Here is a 23462-nt window from a genome sequence, read left to right on the forward strand (position 1 = left end):
TCAGTTCTGGTTTGTCTGGTGATGCAGAAAGACGTGTCTCCTCTTTGTTCGAACCTATTGCTCTGAGGGACTCTTCGGAAAAAGCTTTAAGTTTGTGGGTTAACTTATCTTATGCTGCTTTATGTCTGAGTGATGTAATGGGTCAAAATTGTTATTTTTGGATGCGTTAAGTAGCTGGTGGTTTGTTATAGGACAATGTCAGATTGATTTTCTGCGGATTTGTTACTACCCTGTTGGCTAAATTCTTGAGATGGATGCCAAATAGGCCTGCAAGCTGTTGATTGTTGCAGAGTAATCTCATAAAGCATCCAAATGCCTTCAGTGTCAGACAGTGGAGGTATGCACTGGTGAGTGGTGTGGTTCAGTGCAGAATGACATCACCAAAGAGTCATGGCAGTTGTCTGGATTTCCTTTCTCTTTGATAGTTTTTTTTTTTCATTACTAGATGACAGAAATATAGCAAAAGTGTTCATTCAGTGTGTGCTATGTATATTTTGTTACGGTTTTTGGTCAACACCAATGCAGATGTGATTTCAAACTGCTGATATGTTAATGTTTGGGGTGGAGGTGCACCGATCACCAATTTTTCGAAATACCCGACTGGCTGATTCCGATTTTGACCGATACGATTTTCCTGTCTGAAAAATAGCCAAATTGCTAATTTGGCAACAGTGGGGTGACTATTGTTTCACAAGTAGATGAGATTGGTGGATATTATTGGTTTCTCATGCAAGTATCAGCTGATCCGATCGCGGATCAGCTAAAATTAAGAAAATATGGGCTAACTTTTTGCTGAGGACCTGAAATTCTTGAGGTTTTACATTTGATACTAAAAAGCTTACGTCTCTATTTTTAGACATTTCTTTAGGAGTTTCAAAGCCTTCATGGCACGATACAGAACACTGATCCAAATAATGAGTTACGCATAAAATGTAACTCCAAGTGTTTTAGTTCTGCATCTAATTTAGGAACCTCTGCCAGTGTACTTGTATAGGATGCTATGTTGGTTAATTAATCAACCTGTCCCATCAGGTAGTGAGTCTACAGTCAGGCTTCTTAACGGACATGCGGCTTGCAGCTTTCCAATAGCAATTTTTAGCAGCTTTATTTTACTTAGAGTGACTGCTGGTGCTGCTTGTTAATTTTTTCACATCTTCCAGAACCAAATTAATCTTTTGGCCGCCAAACGTGTGGCCATCTCACCAGCAATGAGCAGCAACAGGTTGGGGAGGGAGCAGTGCTCGGTTTTTGTGTGGTCCACGGAGCAGGAGAGAGCTCACACTCACACAATGCTTTATTTAGTGTTTTAATTAAAAAGGTTTCTTATCGTAGGGATATTTTTACCAGTTTTGAAGTCATTAGTCTTCCTAAAGAAGACTAATCACTAATGCTCCTCCGTAGCATTTCACACCTGTGGAAAAGCATCTAAACTCTTTTCTTTTTCAAGAATGTTCCTCATCAGAAACACAAGCCTCTTTCACAAAATGCTTGGAGCCTAGATGTAGTCTTGGTATTTATTTTATTTTTTTTAAGTAAAAAGTCATTGGTGGGTTAAAGTCAACCCGTGGTTGCTGCGCATCTGAGACTTCAAGTAAGATCCAACTTTGCTAGCTTATTCGATTCAGTAAATCTTAAAAGTGAATCTCAAACGGAAACTAAAAGTTCTAGTAACTCACAATCATCCACCAAGCCAATCTTTCAAACTTTCATACACTGAATTGTTGCCTTTAAATGCCATCCCTTTCAAGAAGACATGCACATGTGGTGGGAACGCGAGAATCAAACCCACAACCTTTTGACTGGTTGTGGGTTTGGCTCTACTCTCCTGGCTCTACCGAGTACCGCTCCACGCTTCCTTTTGTTCTGCTGGCTTGGTCTTTGAAAGCTTGTGTGTGTGTGCAGGATATCGATGGGCTGATTAGTGATTTATGAATGACCAGAGGCAGCTTCCATCTCATCTTTGTTTGTAGATAAGCGGAATGTTCCGTGAAAGAGGCAACAGTTTAGCATCCAGTTTGGTAAAGGTTGCGGACAGTTGCAATCTCTATTCTGAGCTGAAAGAACTGGTTGTGTACAAACCCAGAGTTTACTCACCAGATGTGATTCTAGCTGTCCTCATAAAACATTCATACTGCGTTGTGCACAGTAGCATGCAGCACCCTCTGCAACAGTGACTTAACTAAATGCATTGTTGACCTTTTGCAGAGTGAACATGTGCAAATGCAAGCTCTCTCTCTCACTTTTTCTGTCTTGATTTTTGCAGGTGTGAGGTTGCCGTCCCTAGGCCAGAGGTGTCAGTCGGGGAAGAAAAATGTGGCAGCACCTGTTCACCTTACTCTGGAGGGATAAGCTCACTGAACAGACATTTGCTTTAACTTGAAGAGGCCCTCCTCTGGCGGAATTGGGAGCTTGGTGATGGCATGATGGATTTGATGGACTGCCTTTGGGAATCTTCAAGTGGAACCCAGCTTGATTGAGTGACTTAATGCAGTTTGGAATTTCCTCTGAAAGCCTTTATCTCTTGGATATTACCCATTTGCCTTGGATTTTACCGACTGACCACACCTTCTAGGATATTGTGGAAGTTCTCCTCCAGAGGCTTTTCACTTAAGGGTTTGAGTCTTTCTGGGGCGGTGGGTTTTCACTTGGATGTTCGCCATGAAGGACGTGGACGGACCTCGATCTAGCAACCAGCGGAAAAAGAGGAAGTCGAGGTCGGAGAGGGATCGGGAGAGGAGACCGAATGGGATAAGGAGCAACCACGTCAAAGGCTCGGTGTTTCGCCTCTCCTCCGACTCCGAGCGGGAGGTGGAACGGGAGCCCTCCTCGTCCCGGCCTCGACCTCCGCGGAGGAAGCGAAAGGAGTCTACTTCGGCCGAGGAGGACATCATTGATGGCTTCTCCATCACAGGCTTTGTCACCCTTGAGGCTCTAGAGGTGAGCCACTGACTTTTAAAAAAAATTTTTTATCTTTGCCTTTAAATTGAACCTAAGACCCTTTAATTTTCAAGATAAGGTTTGCCTGTGTACTTGGAAGTCCCAGCGTGTTGGCTTCTCTCTGCATATTTGGCTGCTTTGCGAGCTGGTGTTGAGCAGATGTTGCTTTAAATGCTCTACTGTAGCCAGAGATTACTATCTGTGTCACAAAAAAGGGGCTGCTATTGTTGCTGAATGTACTGCTCTGGGTATGCTTTCACAACTTCTCCAGCAGATAAGGAGCTGTGCAGCTATGGCAGCAGTGAGTCTTTGTGCACTTCGAAGAGAAAAAGCAATTTGATCCACACTACGACAATTTATTCTGAGAGGGAGTGATTTATTGTATGCTGGCTATCCATTTTCCTCGATATCCAAACGCAGCCAAGGCTGTGTTCCAGAGGTCTGAATTATGACTTGTAAAGCACAACTGTTACATTTTTCTATTATAAATATGTGATGGCCAAGGGAGCTATGTTTTATTAAGACACCGGGACTCCCAAAGCCACTAGAACATCTCGAGTGTTTCTTTGGATGTGTTATCTGAAAATCGTACAAGATATTTTCAAATATATCGGTTGTTTTGGTGATAAACTATGACGCCATCATATATGTCAGACTTGTTAATCTGCTCACTGCACAAGTAAATTACCTCTGGGGCCTGAGGGGAGGGATAGCATTTTTAGCCATCTATGTGTGTCAGTTTTTGCTGTGATAGTACCAGTAATTATTTTCTTGGACAATACGGTGTTTTTGAAATTTATGACTGATTCAAATTTTTTTGTTAAAAAAAAAAAAATCTAAGATTAGCCTCATTTAGCTATTTCTAGATTAATTATGCAGATTTTTATGGGGATGTGTTTACTGGTAGACGCTTGGAGTGCATTCACACCAGCCCTGTTTAGTCCGCTTTAATCGTACTCTATTTTGTTTGACTAGAAAGTCTGGTTTGATTGTGGAGGTGTGAATGTGTAATCAAACTCTGATGTAGACCAAAAACATCTAACTCTGGTCCGCTTACACACCTAGGCCTTGACTCTGTTGACGTGAACTCTGATGCGGTTTGAATGCATACGTCAGTACCAAGAGGACTGGAGATCACTTCAAAAGCAGGAAGTGTACCATGGCAAAGGGCATTCTGGATAAATACAACTAAATCAAATGCACATCTTTTGGGCTAGCGCTTGTCCTCCGCTCAAATTTAGCCCAGTGTTGAAGAGTGTTTGCTTGGCACATTTGCTAAAGGCAAAAGCAATCCTACAATTGCTAAAATCTGACAGCACTCCAGTTTTGTTTAGGTTTTGTGAAGAAGGAAGTTGCTCTCAGTGTCTTGTTCAGAGGTTTTATTTTTATCGTTTTTTTCAGTGGTTCTTGGTGCAGCGCCACCACAGGCGAGGTGTTAGACAGGTTGGTCAAGGGGTTTGGTTCTTTTACTAAAGTAAGCACAAAATGAAAGCAAATAAGCTGGGAAGCCTTTAAATTGTGTACAATAAGTGATTTCTTTCTGTTCCCGTAGTGTTAGCTACGGACCCTAATTACTTCTTTCAAAATTCAGATGAACAGACGTTGAACCAGATGTCTTCAGTCTCCAGGTTAGACTAGCATGAGCCACAAGGGTTTTTGAAGTACGTCCTTAGTTTAGCAAGTGACTTGTTACAGAAAAAAAAGACAAAACCAATGGTTACCTGGTAACATGTTCAGGATCACTGAAACTAAACAGACATAAAGGGGAGATGGTTGGTGAACTTGTTCCATGTTTTGTTAAAGGGAAATTTGGTTGCAAAAATAAGCCAATTGAACTGCACCGGTGTGTGTCTGTGACCATGTGTTGGAGTCTGAGAGCTCTCATTAGGCTGCATTAAATTCAGAGTAACAATGTGTAACTGAATGTTGTCCCAGAAACTTTGATATCTTGCCCTAATCTTACGCTTGAAGGGGCACCAGGTGGTTGTACCGAGTCTACTGATTTGTTCTTCAGTTGAAAAGGTTCCTTTAGTTTATTTTTAGATACTGATACTGTCTGAGTTTTTTACAGTTTCACTATTCTAAGCAGTATATTACGATTATGCCTCAGATTTTTTTTTGTATACATACTTAGCACGGAGACTATATGGCTTTTGTTGCTTGTGTTGCATAAGCAGACAGATCATCAGCACTTGTGACTACAATGTGAGGTAGTCACCCTGGTCATCTGTTATCATCATTCTCACTACCTACTTCAGCTTGAACCTCTCTCTGCTGCAGAAAATGGAGCAGAGAGAAACGGCAATGGTGTCATTGTGACCCGGCTCAGAGGTCCGTAATAAACAGGGAGATGCACCATGTACAAGAGACCCATTTAATCAAGTTAAGGTTAAAATGAAAGTTTCTAATATGAAGTGTAAAATTAGTGCTCTGTGGTGTACTTGAATGGAGTGATGTGCAAGTGTGGATCTGCAAAATACAGATGGTTCTGGCCAAGAGTGACTGAGGAAGAACTGGGGAAAGCCACAATTGTTGAGAATGGGCTTTAGAGAGGTCTGCTAGGAGTTGGCAGCTTCTGAAAAAAGATGCTCACATCCTGGACCAATATCACATCAGATGATTTGACTAGTCCAATGTCTCATTAGACTGCAAATGAGAAAAAAAATTACTCCCCCCCCCCCAAGAACTATGCTTAAATTTGAATAGAGTGTAAGTCTGGGCATTTATTGTATCGTTTATCATTTATTGTGATGCATTTCTTATCATGACAAGAACTTTGATTTATTGCTGTCACAATAAATTCCAATTAATTCCATAATATGATTAAATGCAGTTACTGTGAGTAATTTAGTGATACAAATCACACTTATTTATGTGAAAATCACAAATGGTTTTTAATTGTCACTTTTATCGTTATCACCATAGTACCACAAAATATCAGGATAAAACTTTATGTTCATGTCATCCATGCCCTATAGCGAGTAGAAAACAAAACTTCTTGTAGATAAAATGTGTTCAGCTTCTAATTCCCACTGTGTTCATTTATTCTGAGTTTATCACATCATTCATCACTTAAATATGAGTAGTAATAAATGAGCTATGGATTATTTCAAAAGCCATACACTAGGGGAAAACAATCTTTCCCTCAGAAACGATGTATTCACAACCATCTAAACAACCTGCTTTTTATAATAACTCTAAAGGATCAGTGAAACGCTGCATTTTTGAAGATATTTATGTAGAGGCATGGCTCATAACATAAAGTAATGATGAAGGCCATTTAAATAAAACCTTTGTAGAAGTAACTAAAATGTTGAAGAAAATTCAGAATCGAGTTTTCATACACAAAATACAGAAAAATGTGGACTATGGGTTAATGGACAATTTAATCTTTCAACTGAGATCAAAAACAGGGCACAGCGACGGGTGTCTTTTTATAATTCTTTTGCAGAAACATTTTCATCAAGAAAACACCTTAGCAGCAGCTTATTTGAACATTTGGTGCTCCCTGGTGTGTGTGTTCAGCTGAGAGAGATTTCCACTCCTCTGTATTAATCCATATTGAGGTACATTTGCCTATTATAATTGGCAGTTCTAAGTGCTTTTAGAGACGGGCTCAAATATTTTGATTTTAGCTCGCTACTCTAAACTGTTTGAATTGCATTTACTTCGTAAGACAAAGAATTCTGATTGAAATTGAAGCAAAAGAAAAGAGAAATTTTTGGGGAAAAAAGATTTCATATCTGAATACTGGCTACTCTGACAAAAAATCAATGAAATAGATCATTAAAAATTGTGTCAGAAGGAAGAGAAATGTTTTTTTTATAAGGCTGTGAAAATCCTCCGCTTGTATTTTTCGGTTCTTGACATTTTTGTTTTCCTTCCGCTGACACGCTGCCAGGATTTGGTGTATTCTATTTACCTTCCAGCTTCGATTTAATGTCTGCTGCCCCAAACAATTATTAGCTCTGAAATCCAGTTTCACACCAATCTGTCTTACGGACGCACACAGACGGTGGAATTATGAGGGATTCCACCTGAAATAAGCTGAGAATTACTGGGGTTATGTTGAGTGTGTGTGGGGGGGGGGGGGGGGGGGGGATTTTGATGACTCAAGATGTGAAATTAATTGATAACTTGCTACACCTGACTGGCTCTTCACACTGAGAGTTAAAAGGGACAAGACACCGGTTAGAGATCCACCAATCAATTATGGAGAGACCAAGTGATCAATTTTCCGTTGATTTCCTGTGACTGGGGATCATTAGGGGTGTAACGATACATGAAACCTACAAGACGAGACGAAACGCCATATGGCATTCACGAAAACAAGACGGGACAAGATTTTAATAATTGTAGAAAAAAATAAAAAGATCAAATTTATGTTGCTAAAAAGTCTTTATTCTGCATCTTTTATAGATTTTGCCTAAAGGAAACATGATATCTTTGTATTTCTGATTTCTTGAAACTCTTCAGGCCACAGGACAGTTTGTACTTGTAACATTCCCCAGTTGAAACTGAAAGCGAACGCTGTGATTGTGATGTAGTTGAATGTATCCCGTTCAATGTACAAGAGTAGCTGTGGTAGCTTCTTTACAATTACACCAGAAAAATTGTAACCTGAGCTAGTATTCGCGAGATAGCGGTCGCCTCCATGAGAAATATCGCGTCGTCTCTTGCATGAAAAGTTCTTGCTACAATCCGCATAATCTGCACTTCAAATGTTGAAAAACTGGATTTTGTTTTTCTGCTTTTCATTAAATGCATCAAAACGAAGAAGTCCTAACATTGTGGATGTATTATGATGCATTTTTGAGTTTAGCCAGACCATAAAAGTCAGTGACAAGGGCTTTGATGGATTGATGGAGATAAGTCTGTTATCCCTGGATTTTCTGTTGGATTATAATCTTAAGAACTCGACCAAAGAAGATTTTTTTGTCTGCATTTTTAAAAGAAAACACACAAAAAAATGTAATCAATCTAAGTCAGAATCCCCATGTCAGACCTGAAAGTAGACCAGAAATTGGTGTCGGGTAAATAAAGAGCGTTGCTCTCACACAGGTCTGTACGGACGATTGGTTTCCATTTAATAATGTGGCATTTTCTGCTCTGTGCTGTTCATGGGATGATCCTGTCAGCATGCCAGCTTTTTCGAAACAATTGATTTGTCTGGCACAGCCCCAGAAGTCTGCTGGGTGGAGGTTCTAAAGACGGGCAGTGAGAAACACACCGATTAATAATGCACAGCAAGAAACAAGCTAATGGTAAATCAAATGCATCGGCAGAATACAAAAAAACAAAAACGCTGGACAATTCAGAGAAAGAGACACTTTAAGCTTTGTTTCACAAAGCAAATCAGGTTGGAGAAGAACTTGCTCATGGAGCTGGTTTTATAGGACAGTTGTTGTTGGACCATGCTGCCTTGACAGATATTTGTGTCCGCTTAATAGATCCACTCTTTCGGCCTTTTTATTTTGCCACCTTCTAGAGATTTGTGTGTTCAGTAAAGACGGATAATTTGTTTGTGCGTGTTCCTTTTTAATTCCAGTAACGGCTTTGCTGTAAATTTTTATACGACCTCAAAGAAACAAACATGTCGCTGTGCTTCCTGGCCGTAAAAACGTCATAACCCCTCGATGAAGCAGATCGACGTGCTCTGGTGCTGTTCCCTCTCGGTGTGCAGCAGTTTAACAGGCTCAGGATGTCTTTTATTGGGAAATGAGCTGACTCGGGGGGTTCTTTATAAACTCTGTACATTCAGCATTCTGTCTGTGCATTGGATCTCTTTGGCTGATAGTGTACCATGGTGTTACTCAGCTGATTGAGGAGAACTTTGTGGGCTCAAATGCAGGGGATGTATGTATTCCACGTGATGGAGCTTTGCCCTAGTTGAGCAGATGAAACAAAAGACAAAGAAATGTCCTGTTGCTTAATGGCTCTGCTTAAATAAATTGACTTTAAGTAGAACAGACTCAAATAAACACTAAGTTTTAAAAGGGGGAATTATTTCAAGCGCCACTTTGTTGCCTAATTGGCATGGTCTGGTTTTGTAATTAGTGAACATGTTGTCCCATTTTTCTCAGCACTGCCTGCTCATCAGGTGTTTTATGTGACCTTGTGTAGTTTTTAATGTACAGTAGTTAAAAAAAACTTTCCCTACATGTTGCCCTTCATTCAAATTTGTAGTCTTTACATTTAAGTGAGACACTTGGTAATAAAGCTGCTGCTAGAAAAAAAAAATCCTGATTCTCTTTAAAATGTGATCTTAACTAGCGCGTTGCACAAGATAAATTCATTACGCTCTGGATGTCAGAGTCCAGTTCCCATGTTTTTATCACAAAATGTAATCAGAACATTGAATATGCTGGTTGTGTGTGGTCACGAGCTGCGTCACCATTGCAAGTGTGCGTAAAAGTTTGTCAAAACACAGTTTTGCAATCGCGGCGTTTTCATTAAATAAGAAAGGCGATTACAAAAAAACATGGCGTGCCATCATCCTCCAACTACTTCCTGTGCCCTTCTTCTTCATGGTTTTTTCAAGCTCTCTTTCTCCGTCCCTGTAGAAGAATAAAACTGTAATGTTCACAAATAGCAGAATAAAATGAGGAGGGGGAGTCCTCTCTACTTTATTTTGATGCTGCTTGGAAAATTTTTGGTTCTGCGCTTCAGTTCCGTACAGAAATGTTGCACAGGACCGTTTTTGCTCGGTACCCATACATATTGACATTTTCTATACAAATGCATGTACCATTACACCCCGTCTGTGCGGATTTGTATATTTTAACCTCGGTTAAGAAATGAATTGCTCTAGTTTGAATCCCAATAGCAGTCATCGAGTCCAGGGCATTTTATTTCATATTTAATCTCTGACTCTCTTTTGGCAGGTTCTTGCAAACGGATGAATATTTGTCAAGGCTGAATGTGAAGTGGTATCCCTGAAGTAGAGCCATGGCTGGTGTCGTACTCAGCGTTTTCTTGATTAATTTCTCCCATTGTTAAACATTTTGAGACGTATTTTTCCTTCATTTTTTGTTTTTTTACATCATTGCTTAACTGCACATCCCGTAGTGATGCAGTTTCTCCGCCATGATCCTTGTAGACTTGTGGCAACACATCACACTTTGAGTCACCGTCTGCTTTTAGTCAATGTTTTATATTTTCTTTAGGTATTTTTTATTAGAATATGTGACAGGCAAGCTTTCTGGACATTAGATAAGAGGTTAAGTCATTTTCCAAAAGAAGTTAAAATTTATTTTTTCATGTTTTTTATTTAACTAGAAAGTTGGTGATACACATTAATCATTGTAACAGATTTGCAGAACTACTTCACTTTGAATATACATCCATAAGGAACATTGAAACTAAAGCTGCTTTTTTTCATGTGGTTCTTCATGGAGATGGACTGATCAGGCATTTTAGGTTCTGGGTTCAAATCCCAGTTTGGGGTCTTTATGCACGGAGTTTACTGCCTTTCATCCAATAACCGTTGGTAATGTTCAACCCCCCACCACCCCCAATCTGCTGTGATGTTGCAGTTATAAACAATGGAGACATGGATTCTCTGTAAGAGTCTCAAATAACAACAGAACTATTCTTTGCTGCCCTCTGGATAAATTTAATATTTAACCGTCTCAACAATAAAATGTTACAACAGTGATTTCTTAAATAAAAAACAAAAACAGCCCATGGTACAGAGCTGTAATTTGCTGCTTTGTGTGAGACTGCTAAACTATTTATTCATTTATTATAACTATACAGGAGCCATAAGGAACCTTTCTGTGATGGATCACTAAGTTTATGGTAATAATTTATATCAGAACCAGAGGCAGCACAGTGTGGGGTTATAGTGGGAGGGAGAGAGAGAGAGGGATTGGTGGCAAACAGCAACACTGTGTAACTCAGACAGTGTTGCTATCAGCAGAACCTGGCAGTCCTAATTCACGGTGCAGCTGCTGATCGGAAATGCATTGGACTTGTATCTTCTGACCATCCAGTCTCCGATCGGGGCCGGTAAAGCATTAAAAGTCTGCTCCTGATCACCATATAGCCTAACCACAGACAACCACCAGGCCCTCGAGGAGAACTCCCGACACCGAGGGTTTCAGATGGAGCTTGTCAGTTTCCCCAAACCTGCTCAGCACCTCTCCCCCCTCTGAGCAATCTCACAGTTGGAAGGAATGTGGTTACAGTCCAAGTTGTGTTCAGTGTTTTTAAGTACTAAAATCTTCCTTAACAACTTGAAAGTTAAATAAAACGCCATTGTGCAAAAGTGTACCAGAGAATGTTTGGATTTACTTCATCATTTGAGCGTGACATCTTGTGTTGCTGATTAAGGGGATGCCTCATTTAAATGGCACTTGAAGAAAATAAACGTATAGCTGTCGGTTCAGTCAAGTCAAAGCGGCGTCTCGTCTTTTCCACCAGACACCTCCTCTATCCACCCATCGATTATCCAACACTTTTGTTCCTTGTGGAGTCACGGCGGGTGCTGGTGCCTATCTCCAGCGGTTATGTAACAACTAGTCAGGTCTAATTCTATCTAATTGGTGTACTTTGCATACTAGAGCTCCTTCCTCTCTCTCCATTGGGGTGACATTTCATACCCCCAATATCAACAAAGCCTCGGGGATTACAAGGCTTCTCAGCCCTCTGTTAGGGTCGAGGTGTTGGATCCACAAAGGGGACAATTAATAGAAGTTATTTTAAGCTGAATTTGTTGATATGAACAATCTGTTATGACTTTCTTTGCTTTGGAGCTCGAGCATGCTCCGTTTATTTTTTTATTTTTTGAGACTTGAGTCTGTCGGTTGTGTGTTTCATTAAGTGTGTTTTGTAAATGGGAGGTTTGCACAGCGAATCAAAAGGTGCTCTTATGTAAATGCCAGCAGGAACTTTGTTGATTTAGCACTTCTCATGGTGTGTGTTATGTGAAGGACACACACACATTTTCCCTTGCTTGAATTACCACACTCTCTCTAGCAAAGCCGGGTCTTACGATGGATTTAGTTTTGCCAGTTAATAGCAAGGTATCAGCCGTGGAGTAGAGGCAGTGAGAGGAAGCAGCCCACAGGCTATCCATATGGGTCTTATCACTCAGCAAGCAGACCCAATGATAAGCCATTATGTTTTTCCACAATAGTCTGCTCTGTTTTCTCCTGTTTGTCTAGTTACCCCGCAGCACATGCTTGAACAACCCAAGGCTCCCAATTAAATAGACTGACTGTGTTAGTGATGTTTAAGACTCTGGCTGGTAGATCCACTGGATTTTGAAGCTCGCTAGTCGTTGAGTACTTGGAGTGTTTCTCCGTATGGCTGTTCTCTGGCATTTTTTTTCTCCCCCCCCACACACACACACAAAAAAAAAGGTTTGTCATCTTTTTTACAGTTAAGGCTAGAATCTTCTTGTGTACATTATCCACACAGCAAGGTGATTGTTGGCAACAAGAGAAAATGAAAAACATGGCATCTTTTTTTTTTCTGTCTCTCTCCCCGTCTGCATTTGCTTAGATGTGCAACGTTACCAAACGACTTCATTCTGAGAGGAAATGACTCCTGCTTCACTCGCAAGCACATGTGCTGGTATATTTAAACAAAAGTGTTGCTAAAACCCGCAGTGGAGAGGTTAGAATAGAGTATCTGCTGCAGATCTCTGGCCAAAGATGTAACAACCAGCTCTCTGTACGGCAGTTTTCTGCTGGTCTGAAATGTTTGCATGTCGACCTGCAAAGCAGAAATATGACGGTGGACAATGTCATATTTTATATTAGTTGTTTGTTCGAATACTTTGACAACAGCTCATAACTGATGGCTCTGAGTGTAATCGTAAGCTTAGTCAAAGTGAAATTTTCTGTTCCTTCACAACAACCAACTGACTTAGATTAAGTCTGTTTTAATACCGATACAAGAAATGATAGATTTTATTTGATCACTTTCGTTGTTGAAACAAAGAATAAATATTTAGGGAATTAATCGCTTACGGCCATCTCCAGCCAGAGATTATTGTGACTCGTATACAGTGTTTGATTTTCTAAACCTCTAATCCGTCGGTACCAATTTTAGCCAATTTCAGTTTCCATTTAGAAACAATAATGTTCTAAATAGGTTGTTTTAGGTTTTCTGGATTCCTTAAAAAAATCTTTTTTTTATTTATTTTTTTAATCAGATGAAAATATGTTTTCTAAGCACCATCTGTTCATCTAAATATTTATTTCAGATCCATGGAAGGATGGATGAGAGGAGAAGAAAAACCTCACTGTGATCTGCCAATATTAATTTCTTCGGGCCAGAGACAGGCTCATTCTTTTAGAGCTGTCCATATTACTCAGCTCTGCAGGTGGAGTGGATCCATTAATAACTCAAAATAAAGATTGAAGGATTACACAATTCATATTCAACACATTATGTAGTGTTTATACCCTGCAGTTAGTAGAGATTTAAATATACTGATAGAACTAAACTGCTAAAATGAATGAAACTGCACCGAATTGGTGGAATCTGTTCACCTTTTCCTGTGTCTGCTAGTCCAGGTGCTTCTTTAAAAGTTACCGCTTGAATTAGCCACCAACCATTCAGTTATTTTAAAAAAAAAAAGGCCTGCTTTGAGCGTTTTTTGCTTCTGTAACAACTTCCACACCAAAGGGTGTTATTGTTCTTTGTGCTTTGTTCACAGATCAAGTAAAAAAGATTACTTTTGGAGTTTGACCGGCTGATCATCAGTCAGTCTGTTGAACGTACTAAACTCCAATGATTAGCCAGATATTTTAACTATTTTCCTCTATTTTATTGATACATTAACCCCCCCCCACACACACACACACACACACACATAGTGCGATGCGTCTACTCTACAGTGCTCGCAGTCACTAATCACATTTCTTTTGTCTTTTAGACAGAATAGTCTACAGTGGATGCACAGCTTTCTGGCCTTCACTGCTGGATAAATGGGCCTGTAAATGCAGCTCTGAGAAAAGAGAGCTTTCTGTTGATATTGCTGGCTCCTGCAGCTGTTTGTCAACTGCTCTTCAGTGTCTGCAGGGCTATCATCATCGCGATTCCCCCCCTCAGGGACTCGAGCTTCAGCTCGGCCCTTGAGTCTGTGTATTTTTAAGATGGTCGATCCCCATCTCTTTTCCTCCTCCGAGTGGCCTTTCCCCCAGTAGGACTCCTGTGAAATGAAGCATTGATTGCCCCTGTGCAGACAGAGCATAATACATAATGATATTGCCCTGCTTCCCACCTTTCTCTTTTAAAGGTTAGAGAAACCATCATGGCCAATTTAGCTGGCATTAGACACTTAGATTGCCTCAGAAAATAACAGTTTTCCTCAAATATATATATATATTTTGCTCTGGTAGTAAAGTTTTAAGATGGTCACCGCAGTCTGAGATCTGGACAAGATCTGGATTTTGAATCGGCCTTCCCATTTCTTAGTTGTCTCTTCAACCGTGGAGATATTTGGTGTTATCACATTTTAATCACATTTTCCTTAACCCCCTTTGATGCATATTACAATTTATGGTGGACTCTATGATGGCGAGCTGATCCTCACCATCATAGAGTCCAAACCATTACACTTCCACCTCCATGCTTCACAGATGGTGTTTTTTTTCCCTTCTGGAATGTTATATTTGGATTATGCCAAATACTAATGTCCATATTATTTATGCCAAATACTAATGTCTATATTATTTAATTCTAATTTCCAAAATACATTTTTTTGTCAAGAATTCCCTGAAAGGGATTCGCGACTGGTTGTGGAATATTAACATAATAATGTACTTTATTTGAGAAATCTTTCTTTCAGATGTGAAAACCATTCATCTGAGTAGATGATGAATGCTAGGTGTAACGAAGCTAGCTGCTTCCAGCCAGAACTGTTAATTTTTGCGCATTGAGTAACGTTTAGCCATTTAAACTTGAACCAGAGCCTGTCGAAATGGAGCCAGTGCAGAAGAGACGAGGGGAAATAAAACTGAGGACGACCAAATGGAGGAAAACGTAGTGTTTGTTGTGCTGTTGCTTAGAACAGTGTTTTTCAACCACTGTTCCGCGGCACACTAGTGTGCCGTGAGTGATCGTCAGGTGTGCCGTGGAAAATATTCAATTTCACTACGGTACCGTATTTTCCGGACTATAAGCTGCTACTTTTTTCCTAAACGTTGAACCATGCGGATTGTAGCCCGCTGTGGCTTTTCTGTGGATTTTTCTTCAACCACCAGGGGGCTTTCTAGCAGGAAGTGAATCATTAGAAGTCAAAATAGTAAATCAAAGAAGAACGGCTAATTTTCATTTAGAACAAGCACATGCTAGCAGCAGGCACGATGGAGAAATGTTTTCAAACTCATATCACGGAGTGCTGCGTCCTTACAGCAGATTTATTAGAACGCCGCCCTCTGCTGGGTCCTAATGGAAAACCGAGAGCAGCTTCCAGTTTTTATTTTATTTTATTTAATTGAAGGTGCTAGTATGGTGCGCTCTATAGCCCGAAAAATACGTTAATTGGTTTTAAAAGATTTTTTGAAAATGAATTGTCTGCAAATAATGCCATCTTTGAGTGTCTGCTGTAGCAGTGACTAGCGGCGTAATCATGTAATGTTCTTACCACTAGATGGCAGTAGGTACAGAGCATTTTACATTAAAACGAGAATTAGTGATGCACGAATGTTACAGGTAGCGGTGAGAGCACTGAATCTAGAAAGACTGTGACGACAGTGATGGAAAAGACAGTGAAGCTCAGCAGTAGCTGGAAAGAGCATGAGTGCATTTCCCACAACATATCTATGTGAAATTGAGCTTCTCTAGTCTGGTTACTATAAAAACTAAAACCAGAGAGACAGAGATGTTGAGGAAGAGCTTTGTCTTTCTTATATTTCTGCCAGGAAATCATCTGTTTTCATCCAAACATGCACAGGTTTCATACTAGGTGGGTAAAATATACAGATATTGACATTTTGTACATGCAACTCTTCATATTGTAACAGTGAATATGAAGTGAAATGTTTCCCAAATATTATTGCTTCTTTCAGGATAATAATTATTTTCTGTATTCTGGCTATAAGATGCTTGTGGATTAGTTTGTAAAACACTTTGAAGTTTTCTACAACTTCTTTAAATTTAACACCACAGTGTTGTGGCTGTGCAGGTGTAGTTTTGAAGTGGATGTGTTAAGTGCAATTTGAAATAAGAAATGTAAAATGTGATAAAAATGCATTTTTGTGTTTGATTCCTATTCAAGAGACTTTGATAAGAAGGACTATATATAGGCGGCTACAGAGTATCTTTATTTCCATTTTTAGTTGGTGGCGTGCCTCGGGATTTTTTCAATTAAAACAGTGTACCTTGACTCAAAAATGGTTGAAAAACACTGGCTTAGAAATGCTGCAGAGAGCGCTACTAGTTTCTAACTGAAGCTGTTTGGTAAGCATCTGAATCAAAATATTTTCAGAAATGTATTGTAATGGTGTCTTATAAAGACTTAAATATGTACCATTGTCACCTTAAGCACTAATTTATTATACTCTAAGTGCTTTTGGTTTCATGTTTGCTCCTGTTAATCGTGTTAGCTCCCGCTAAAGGTGCTAGCGCTAGCTAATATAGTAAACAGTAGTCAATCACATCTGTTTCAACAGATACCTCTGTGTAATGGCACATGAAAACTTTAAGGCAGCTTTCCTCAGTCAACGCGTGTTTTTGGCTGCCCTCATTATCCTTTACAACTTTGACTTCTTGTGTTTTGCTTATAGACTCAACTCCACTCTTAGCCTGCCACTTTATCAGTCTAGCATGTGAAAAATGCTGACCTCCGTAGGTAAAAACAAATCTGATAAAGTACTACAATCAGGTCCAGCCTGCTTTGTCAGATCCATTGCTGATTGGGAATCCAATGCTTCTGCTTCTAAATGATTGAGTCTCCGTGGTAACCTCTGGCAATCATTGATATCTATTCAATCTGTTCCCCATCATCATTGCATCATCTGCTGGAGTGCACCACATGAAGTGTGCTGATTAAAATGAATGTGAAAATAGTGACTTTGTCAGGGAGCACCAGCAGTCATTATCGGGTCAAGTGGATGGTTTTTAAGTGAGGGGTATCATTTTTTTATTAGCCTGAATTGATGCCATTTGTATTTTTTATTTATTTTTTGCTAAGAGTCAGCTGCCATCCAGCAAATTAATAATATTGATTATTGTTTTTGCATTAAATACTTATCGTAGTTCTATTTGCTTATTAGTTTGTTTCATTCTTTAGGAATGAACTGTGTGTTGTAGTGCGGTGGCGCCTGTTAGCCATCAGTTTGCATATAAAAAGCTTACTTCTACTGATCTGTCAGGTCAGCAGGTGAGGGTGAGGCGGTTTATCTTCAGAGTGACTGATTGCAAGTATGCCTGGTTTTTAACTCACAATTAAGTGTAAATATTGGTATTATTGTGTTCTGGCAGTAGCAGACACTGCAGTTGATCAGTAAAATATGACCACACAGACAAATTAACTGTATATTCGTTTTGTTCTCCACCTATGTTCCGTAGGCACACAAAAATGTTGTTTTTTTATGGATAGTGATGGAAGAATAATGCATTAACCTTTCACATTTTTGCATGAATGCTATTATCAACTATAGTCCCCATTATACCCGGCATTTCAACCTTGAGATTAGTAGTTGTGGTTTTTGCAGTGTTTGTGTCTTTAGAAATAACTTAAGCTAACTTGTATATGCATGGCTGCACAAAGTGAAAGTTCATCTATTAAATTGGCTGAAGATGAATATGGAAACTACAGACTGGAGTATTCTTTTTTTAATGTCTTTGTCAGCCTGCTACTTTATTATTTTTATTATTACATTTAATATAATTTCAAATAGTTGTGTAATTTTTGCTCAGGTTGACTTAAAAAAAAACTTAACTACAGGTTTCTCAGCTACAGAAAAGTAATTGTTGAGGATGCACAATTTGGACCGATATTGACGTCCAATATTCATACTGCTGTTATGACAGTTTACCAATATTTTATTTTATAAATTTTTTTTTATTTGATTAATCGATGAATTGTCACAATAATCAATAGATTACTTGATTACTAAAATAATAATTTACTAGAGCCCTACTACCGGTGAATGATATCTTCTTAAAATATCTCTTTCCGTTATAGAACGATCCACACCACACATCCTTCAGCAGTCTAAACATCGTTTTTATTTAAGTCGGTTTGAATGCCAAGACAAGCTTCAGAAATGATCCTCTGATTTATGAAATTACAGGGTACCATAAAATTCAATTTTAAATAATCTCTGTTCAGTGCAGCTATCACACTTAGAAAGACTGTGATGCAGGAACTAACTACAAACCTGTAGAGATGGATTTTGTTAAGCAAAAAAAAAGGGGGGGGGGGGGGGGGGGGGAGCTAATGAGGTGATTTGATCAAAGAGGATCAGCTTTGGAGCTCAGGGGACTGGGTTTTGTTTCTGCCAGAGAGCGGAGGAGTGTTGGTGAGTGATCCAAAACGTTTATGATAATTATCGTACAAAGAATTTAGGACGGTGTTGGAGAGGAACTGCAGATTGCCAGGCAGCTACAGATCAAAGTGGTGGAGGCAGAGGAATGGTGACGCATGCGGCTGCCAAACGACTGGCTGGTGACTGGGATGGAGCAAACAGACCAGTAGATGATGGTTTAAAGGAGATCCAGGAGGGCGATTGACTGGCGGGGGGGAGGACCTGGTCTTCATGTACTCCTGATCATAACCTTAGAAAAATGTACTATAAAACATTACTTGATTGAAATGTCTTTATTTTCCCTTTTACTTTGCATTGTGAGTTGGTGGTTTGAGCACCTACCAAACGTCATCAGGCAGGTATTCATAAACGGTAACCGGAACTGAAAAACTATTATTTCCTGATAATCAGGTAGTGTCTCGACTTGGTAATTTTGGCATAAATGACTAATTTTGTTTATAACTGCCTTCAGTGCTTATTAACAGCTATTTGTCGCCAATGCGTACGCAACATTGTGCATGTTAACATTTGTCTAATCCTGTTTTTCATCTCTCTGAGGACACAATAATGCATTTGACTTGTCAAGACGTACATTTCCAGAGTAATCTCTGCCAAAGTCCCGATACACAACAACCAGTGTCGATAATTGGTCTGTCTGCCTCCGATCTGTAAGATTTAATGTTATGACTGAAATCAGTCCAGCAAAGCACTTAATATAGCTCTCTTCTCTACAGTGTCTTGAATTGAACCTTGTTCTTCTTTTGCTGTGACAGGCATTGAAGGACGGCTTTCCCTTTCAATAGGAAAGGAGGAAATAGCAGGGTACAGCACGTTCATACAAATCAAATTCTTGCCTGGGTGATTGAAGCCGAACAAGAAGTGTTTCCGTGAACGTGTTCAGACTTTGTCAGGCTTCGTTGTTATGTTTCGGTTGAGTCTGGTGGCCTGTTGTTGACGGGAAAATCGTCTGAATGTTTTCGTTATTAACTGATTTAAAAAATGAATGCATTTTTATTATTTTCTTAACTCTCCCTTTGTTTTTCTTTTTTTTTTTTTTAAGAAAATGCACCAAATTTATGAAAAAAAAAAAAAGAATGGTGGTTTATTTTCAGTCCAGTCGAAGTTTCTTACTAGAGTCAAGCTACAAAATGGCGTCAAGCCTGACTGTCAAGTGAAGTAGCAGTTGCAGATTAGATGAGACTGATTTATGTTCAGATAATAGCGTCACCTGTACATGTCTGCTAATCAGACGTTCTTGTAAAACGCTGCTTAATGCAACGAGACTTGAAAGGAGGCGTTATTAATTAGTTTATCTGAGCGTTGCTCCCACCCAGAGCAAAAACACAGACGGGGCTTCTAAACTGCAGACCTTGTATCTGATCTGTACGCTTGACAATTGTTATAAAACGTGTTCTAGAAGGATCTGTGCTACCTTTACCGTCTTCTTTGTCCTAAACTTAATCTTCTCATCTGGCTGTCGAGACGAGGCTTTGTACGCCGGGGAGGGACGGAGACCGAGGGTGTTTGTAAGAGGAATTACAACTGGGTGCAAGTATTCGTAGATTAAAAACCCCACCGAGCAATTAGCTCAACGCTGTTAGACAATCTTCATTAGCTGTCAAGAAATGAATAAGAACCAAATTGACTGTCAATTACAGACCGAAAAACGGCACGGAGATTATCTGTAAGCCATTACTCCCAATTTATCAAACGGGAAATGTGCAGGCAGATGGTAATGATGTGGTACGAGTGCAGAAGTGTCATAATGTTGAAAGAAAAAGTGAGCTGTAATTCAATGAGGGGAACTGCAAGCAGCATTTCCCCCTGAGACGGATGATTAAGAAGATGTTAATGCTGTTGTCAGGACACATGAGGGTGCACAGCGGCGCATGTACGAGCCACCGGGCGACAACAAAGCTGGGAGAAGATCTTTTAAACATTTTTGGACTGGTTGTGTCACAGTGTTATGTTTGTGGAAGTGAATGTGAATAAATGGAGGGAAAAAAAAAAGAAATCAGCCGATCCTGATAGTTTTGGATCATTGTTTTTCTAAAGCTGAATGCTGATTTACTGGCTGATCCTCTAACTTTCATTCTTAATCTTAATCTAATCTAATATTAATCAAGTGTATTTGAAAAAGTGGCCTGTGATCAACAGATTGAATTTTAAGAATCAAACATTATTTTAAACCCTCTTCAGTCAAGCTTTAAGTTTTTGTTTATTGAACTTATCCAAGGTATTTGATCATTTGCTAGAGATCCTTCTCCGTATCGCCAAACAACCTTCTTGTTGATTTGCAGATTATGTGGTAAGTAGGACACGATGCGGCCTTGAGAAACGTGCCACGTTTCTCAAGGCCACAAATGGGGTAGTCCAAGGCTCAGTCCTGGGACCCAATTTACTCACAATCAACCTTTCTGATAAGTGTGCTAACTTGTCAAATGCCTCCTATAACTTTCATGCAGATGAATGTGTAATTTAGTGTCGTTCGCATGCAACTGCACAAGCGTTTCAGTTTCTCCAGGCTGCTTTTGATGCAGTGTAGATTCGCAAAAACTGGTTACTGAAAAGTCCAAAAATAATGTTTCTTTCAAATTCATCCATCCCCTTGGAAAATATTCACTAATTAAAAGGCCGAAATAAAGTTCTTAAGCCGGTCACCAGTTAAAACTGCCGAGGGATAATTGTGAAGTGTATGCTAAGGCTGGATGACTCTGGTGTACGAAGCTCTTATTGGCGTACTTTCTATTTATTTCTGCACTTTTCTTTGGAGATCTCAAAGCTGTTATTCCTCACACTGTAATAGCATTTTTTTTCTCTGTGATCACACTGAAAAAGTGGAAAGAAGGCTTTCCACTTTCTGCCCTCCTGTGCTTGGAACACCTTACGCTCTGAACTGAAATGCTCCATTTCAAGAAACCAACATTGGTGCCAAACAGTGCCTGTGTTTCAACCCCCTAACGGTCACCACCAAAAACACTTACATGCTAGTCGATAGGTCCACGAAAACACCAGTGTTGTCATGACAATAATAAATTGTCACCGTTTTCTTAAAATACACCAGTGAAGTAGTTAATAGAGGGACTAACTTAAATTCAGATGGATGAATGAACTTAAAATACAAAGTTTGACATTACAGAATTTCCAACTCAACAGGTTGTTTTTTTTTTTTCCAAAAAATCCTTATAAGTTTTGGCAGTCGTGGGTTGTGTTTTCATACTTTCATATACTTCAAACAAACTTGTCGGGTGTTGTCTTCCTGTGCTGGCAGGAAGTCCTTGCGACACGGCAACTCTTCCTGCGTCCGACGATAAATTATGTCCTTTCCTTCAATCTTTTTAAAGATGTGCTAAACTACGACAGCTGCCCTGAAACATTTCTTTAGATCTCCAGACTCCTCGACCATTTGTCATCGCTAATGTCCGTAATTTATCATCACTGTTTTTGTACTAGACACCAGCTCTTCTCTGGCGAGAATTGGGACGTTGTCTGTCGTCTTCCTCGTAGTTAAAAGTCGACCGTATTCCAACCGCTAAACCGTCCTGTTGAAAAGAAATCCTACTCTGACTGGAACATACACGCATTTAATGCAGTTCCAAGCAGCGGGCGCATGAGAAGGTTATTGCTTAAATAAATTGCGTGGAGACATTGTTAGTTATATAAATGTGTGGTAAATCTTTTTCCCCTTTCCCTAAATAGCAGCAGTAATTGATATTGATGTCTGCTACGGGCAGCGCTGCTAAATCACAGTCAGACCCGGGGGGTGTGCATTTAGCAGTTCCAAAGTAGTGTGAGTAATGTGCGAATTAACCAACTTTGTCAATGATATGTTGTTGCTCTGTACGGCAGCTGCGGAGCCCTGACAGGCCTGATGGATGAACTGGTCTGCATGGGCCCTCATGAAGCCACCAAGGTGCTTTTCATCAATAGTCTATTAGAACCTCTGACCGTGCTGACGGCGGGAGAAAAACTATTTACGTTTGATTTATTTTTTTTTTTGCATTTAATGCAATAATACACACAATTATATATGCGCTGTTTATCAAGTGCGCTGACACTTTGTCTAAGTAATAATTAGCTACATGAGTATCTATGTGTTTTTTGTAAAATGTCACGTAAGCTGCTCTGAATCTCCAGGAGAATTCAGCAGACAACGATGAAAAGCGTTTTTTGTTTCGTCAGCGTGCCGGAGCAACATTTGGACTGTTTGCGGTTGCAGTATTTGCTCGCCCATCTGTTCTCCTGGAGACTGCGTCATAAATCACATAAAAACACTGAATGGGTGGTTTTGTTGTAACTTTTTTTTTTTGAATTATCCTGAAACAAAAGGTTGATTGAGTCGCTCCTTTGTTGGCTTTCACGCTGTCATTGAAGCGAAATCATTAGCTGTGTTTCCATTACAAACGTGTGCAAAAAGTTGTCAATATTCCACTGTTTTCGCATTTGCTGTGTTTCCGTTTAACAAGAAACACAATCAGAATCGCACTCGAATAAGTTTGTTCACACGATAAGTCATTAAAAGGCACGCCGACAAAACGTTTTATCGAAAAACAAGTTGTTTTTTCCCCCCCGAAATTGCGGCGTTTCCAAAAACAAAATATCAAATTCCATAATTACATGGTAATTGGAAACGCAGCTATTGGACAGAAAGAAACACATACATAGTCATAATTGTAGTTATATAGCATATATGGCCATAGATTTTTCAACTACACATTATTCAGTAGCTTAAAGAAGCACATTTAGCCGGAATGACAAAGAAATCTGTGTGTTTTTATAGTTTTCTTTGCAGTATTGATATTTTATTAGGGCTGAAATGATTGAAATAAGTATTTTACTTTTATGATTACTTAGAGCTAAAGTTGAAAACAGCGTAAAGTACAAAAACACAATGCTTACCGATTCTCTCTTCCTATATTTTGCATTGCAGAAACAATCAGTTTTGCTCCTGAATCCCTTTTAAGCAACAAGGGTGTATTTATTTATTTATTTTTACTAACTTTTTCCCATTACCTAATGGTCAGAAGCAGCTTGTCT

General features: G+C 39.5%; 1 protein-coding gene across 13 annotated transcripts in view; it reads left to right on the plus strand.

Moving 5' to 3' along the window:
* The window catches only part of auts2a (activator of transcription and developmental regulator AUTS2 a), a 359733-nt gene that overhangs the window by 977 nt on the left and 335294 nt on the right, over positions 1-23462 (plus strand). For all 13 annotated transcript variants that reach the window (XM_008428210.3, XM_081615290.1, XM_081615291.1 and 10 more), the window contains exon 2: positions 2264-2937. In XM_008428210.3, coding sequence (XP_008426432.1) covers positions 2650-2937 — 288 coding nt within the window. In that variant the 5' untranslated portion in view covers positions 2264-2649. The remainder of the gene's footprint in view (positions 1-2263; positions 2938-23462) is intronic.

This window comes from Poecilia reticulata, chromosome 14 (genome assembly GCF_904066995.2).
Source record: "Poecilia reticulata chromosome 14, P_reticulata-male-v2, whole genome shotgun sequence".
Lineage (NCBI taxonomy): Eukaryota > Metazoa > Chordata > Actinopteri > Cyprinodontiformes > Poeciliidae > Poecilia > Poecilia reticulata.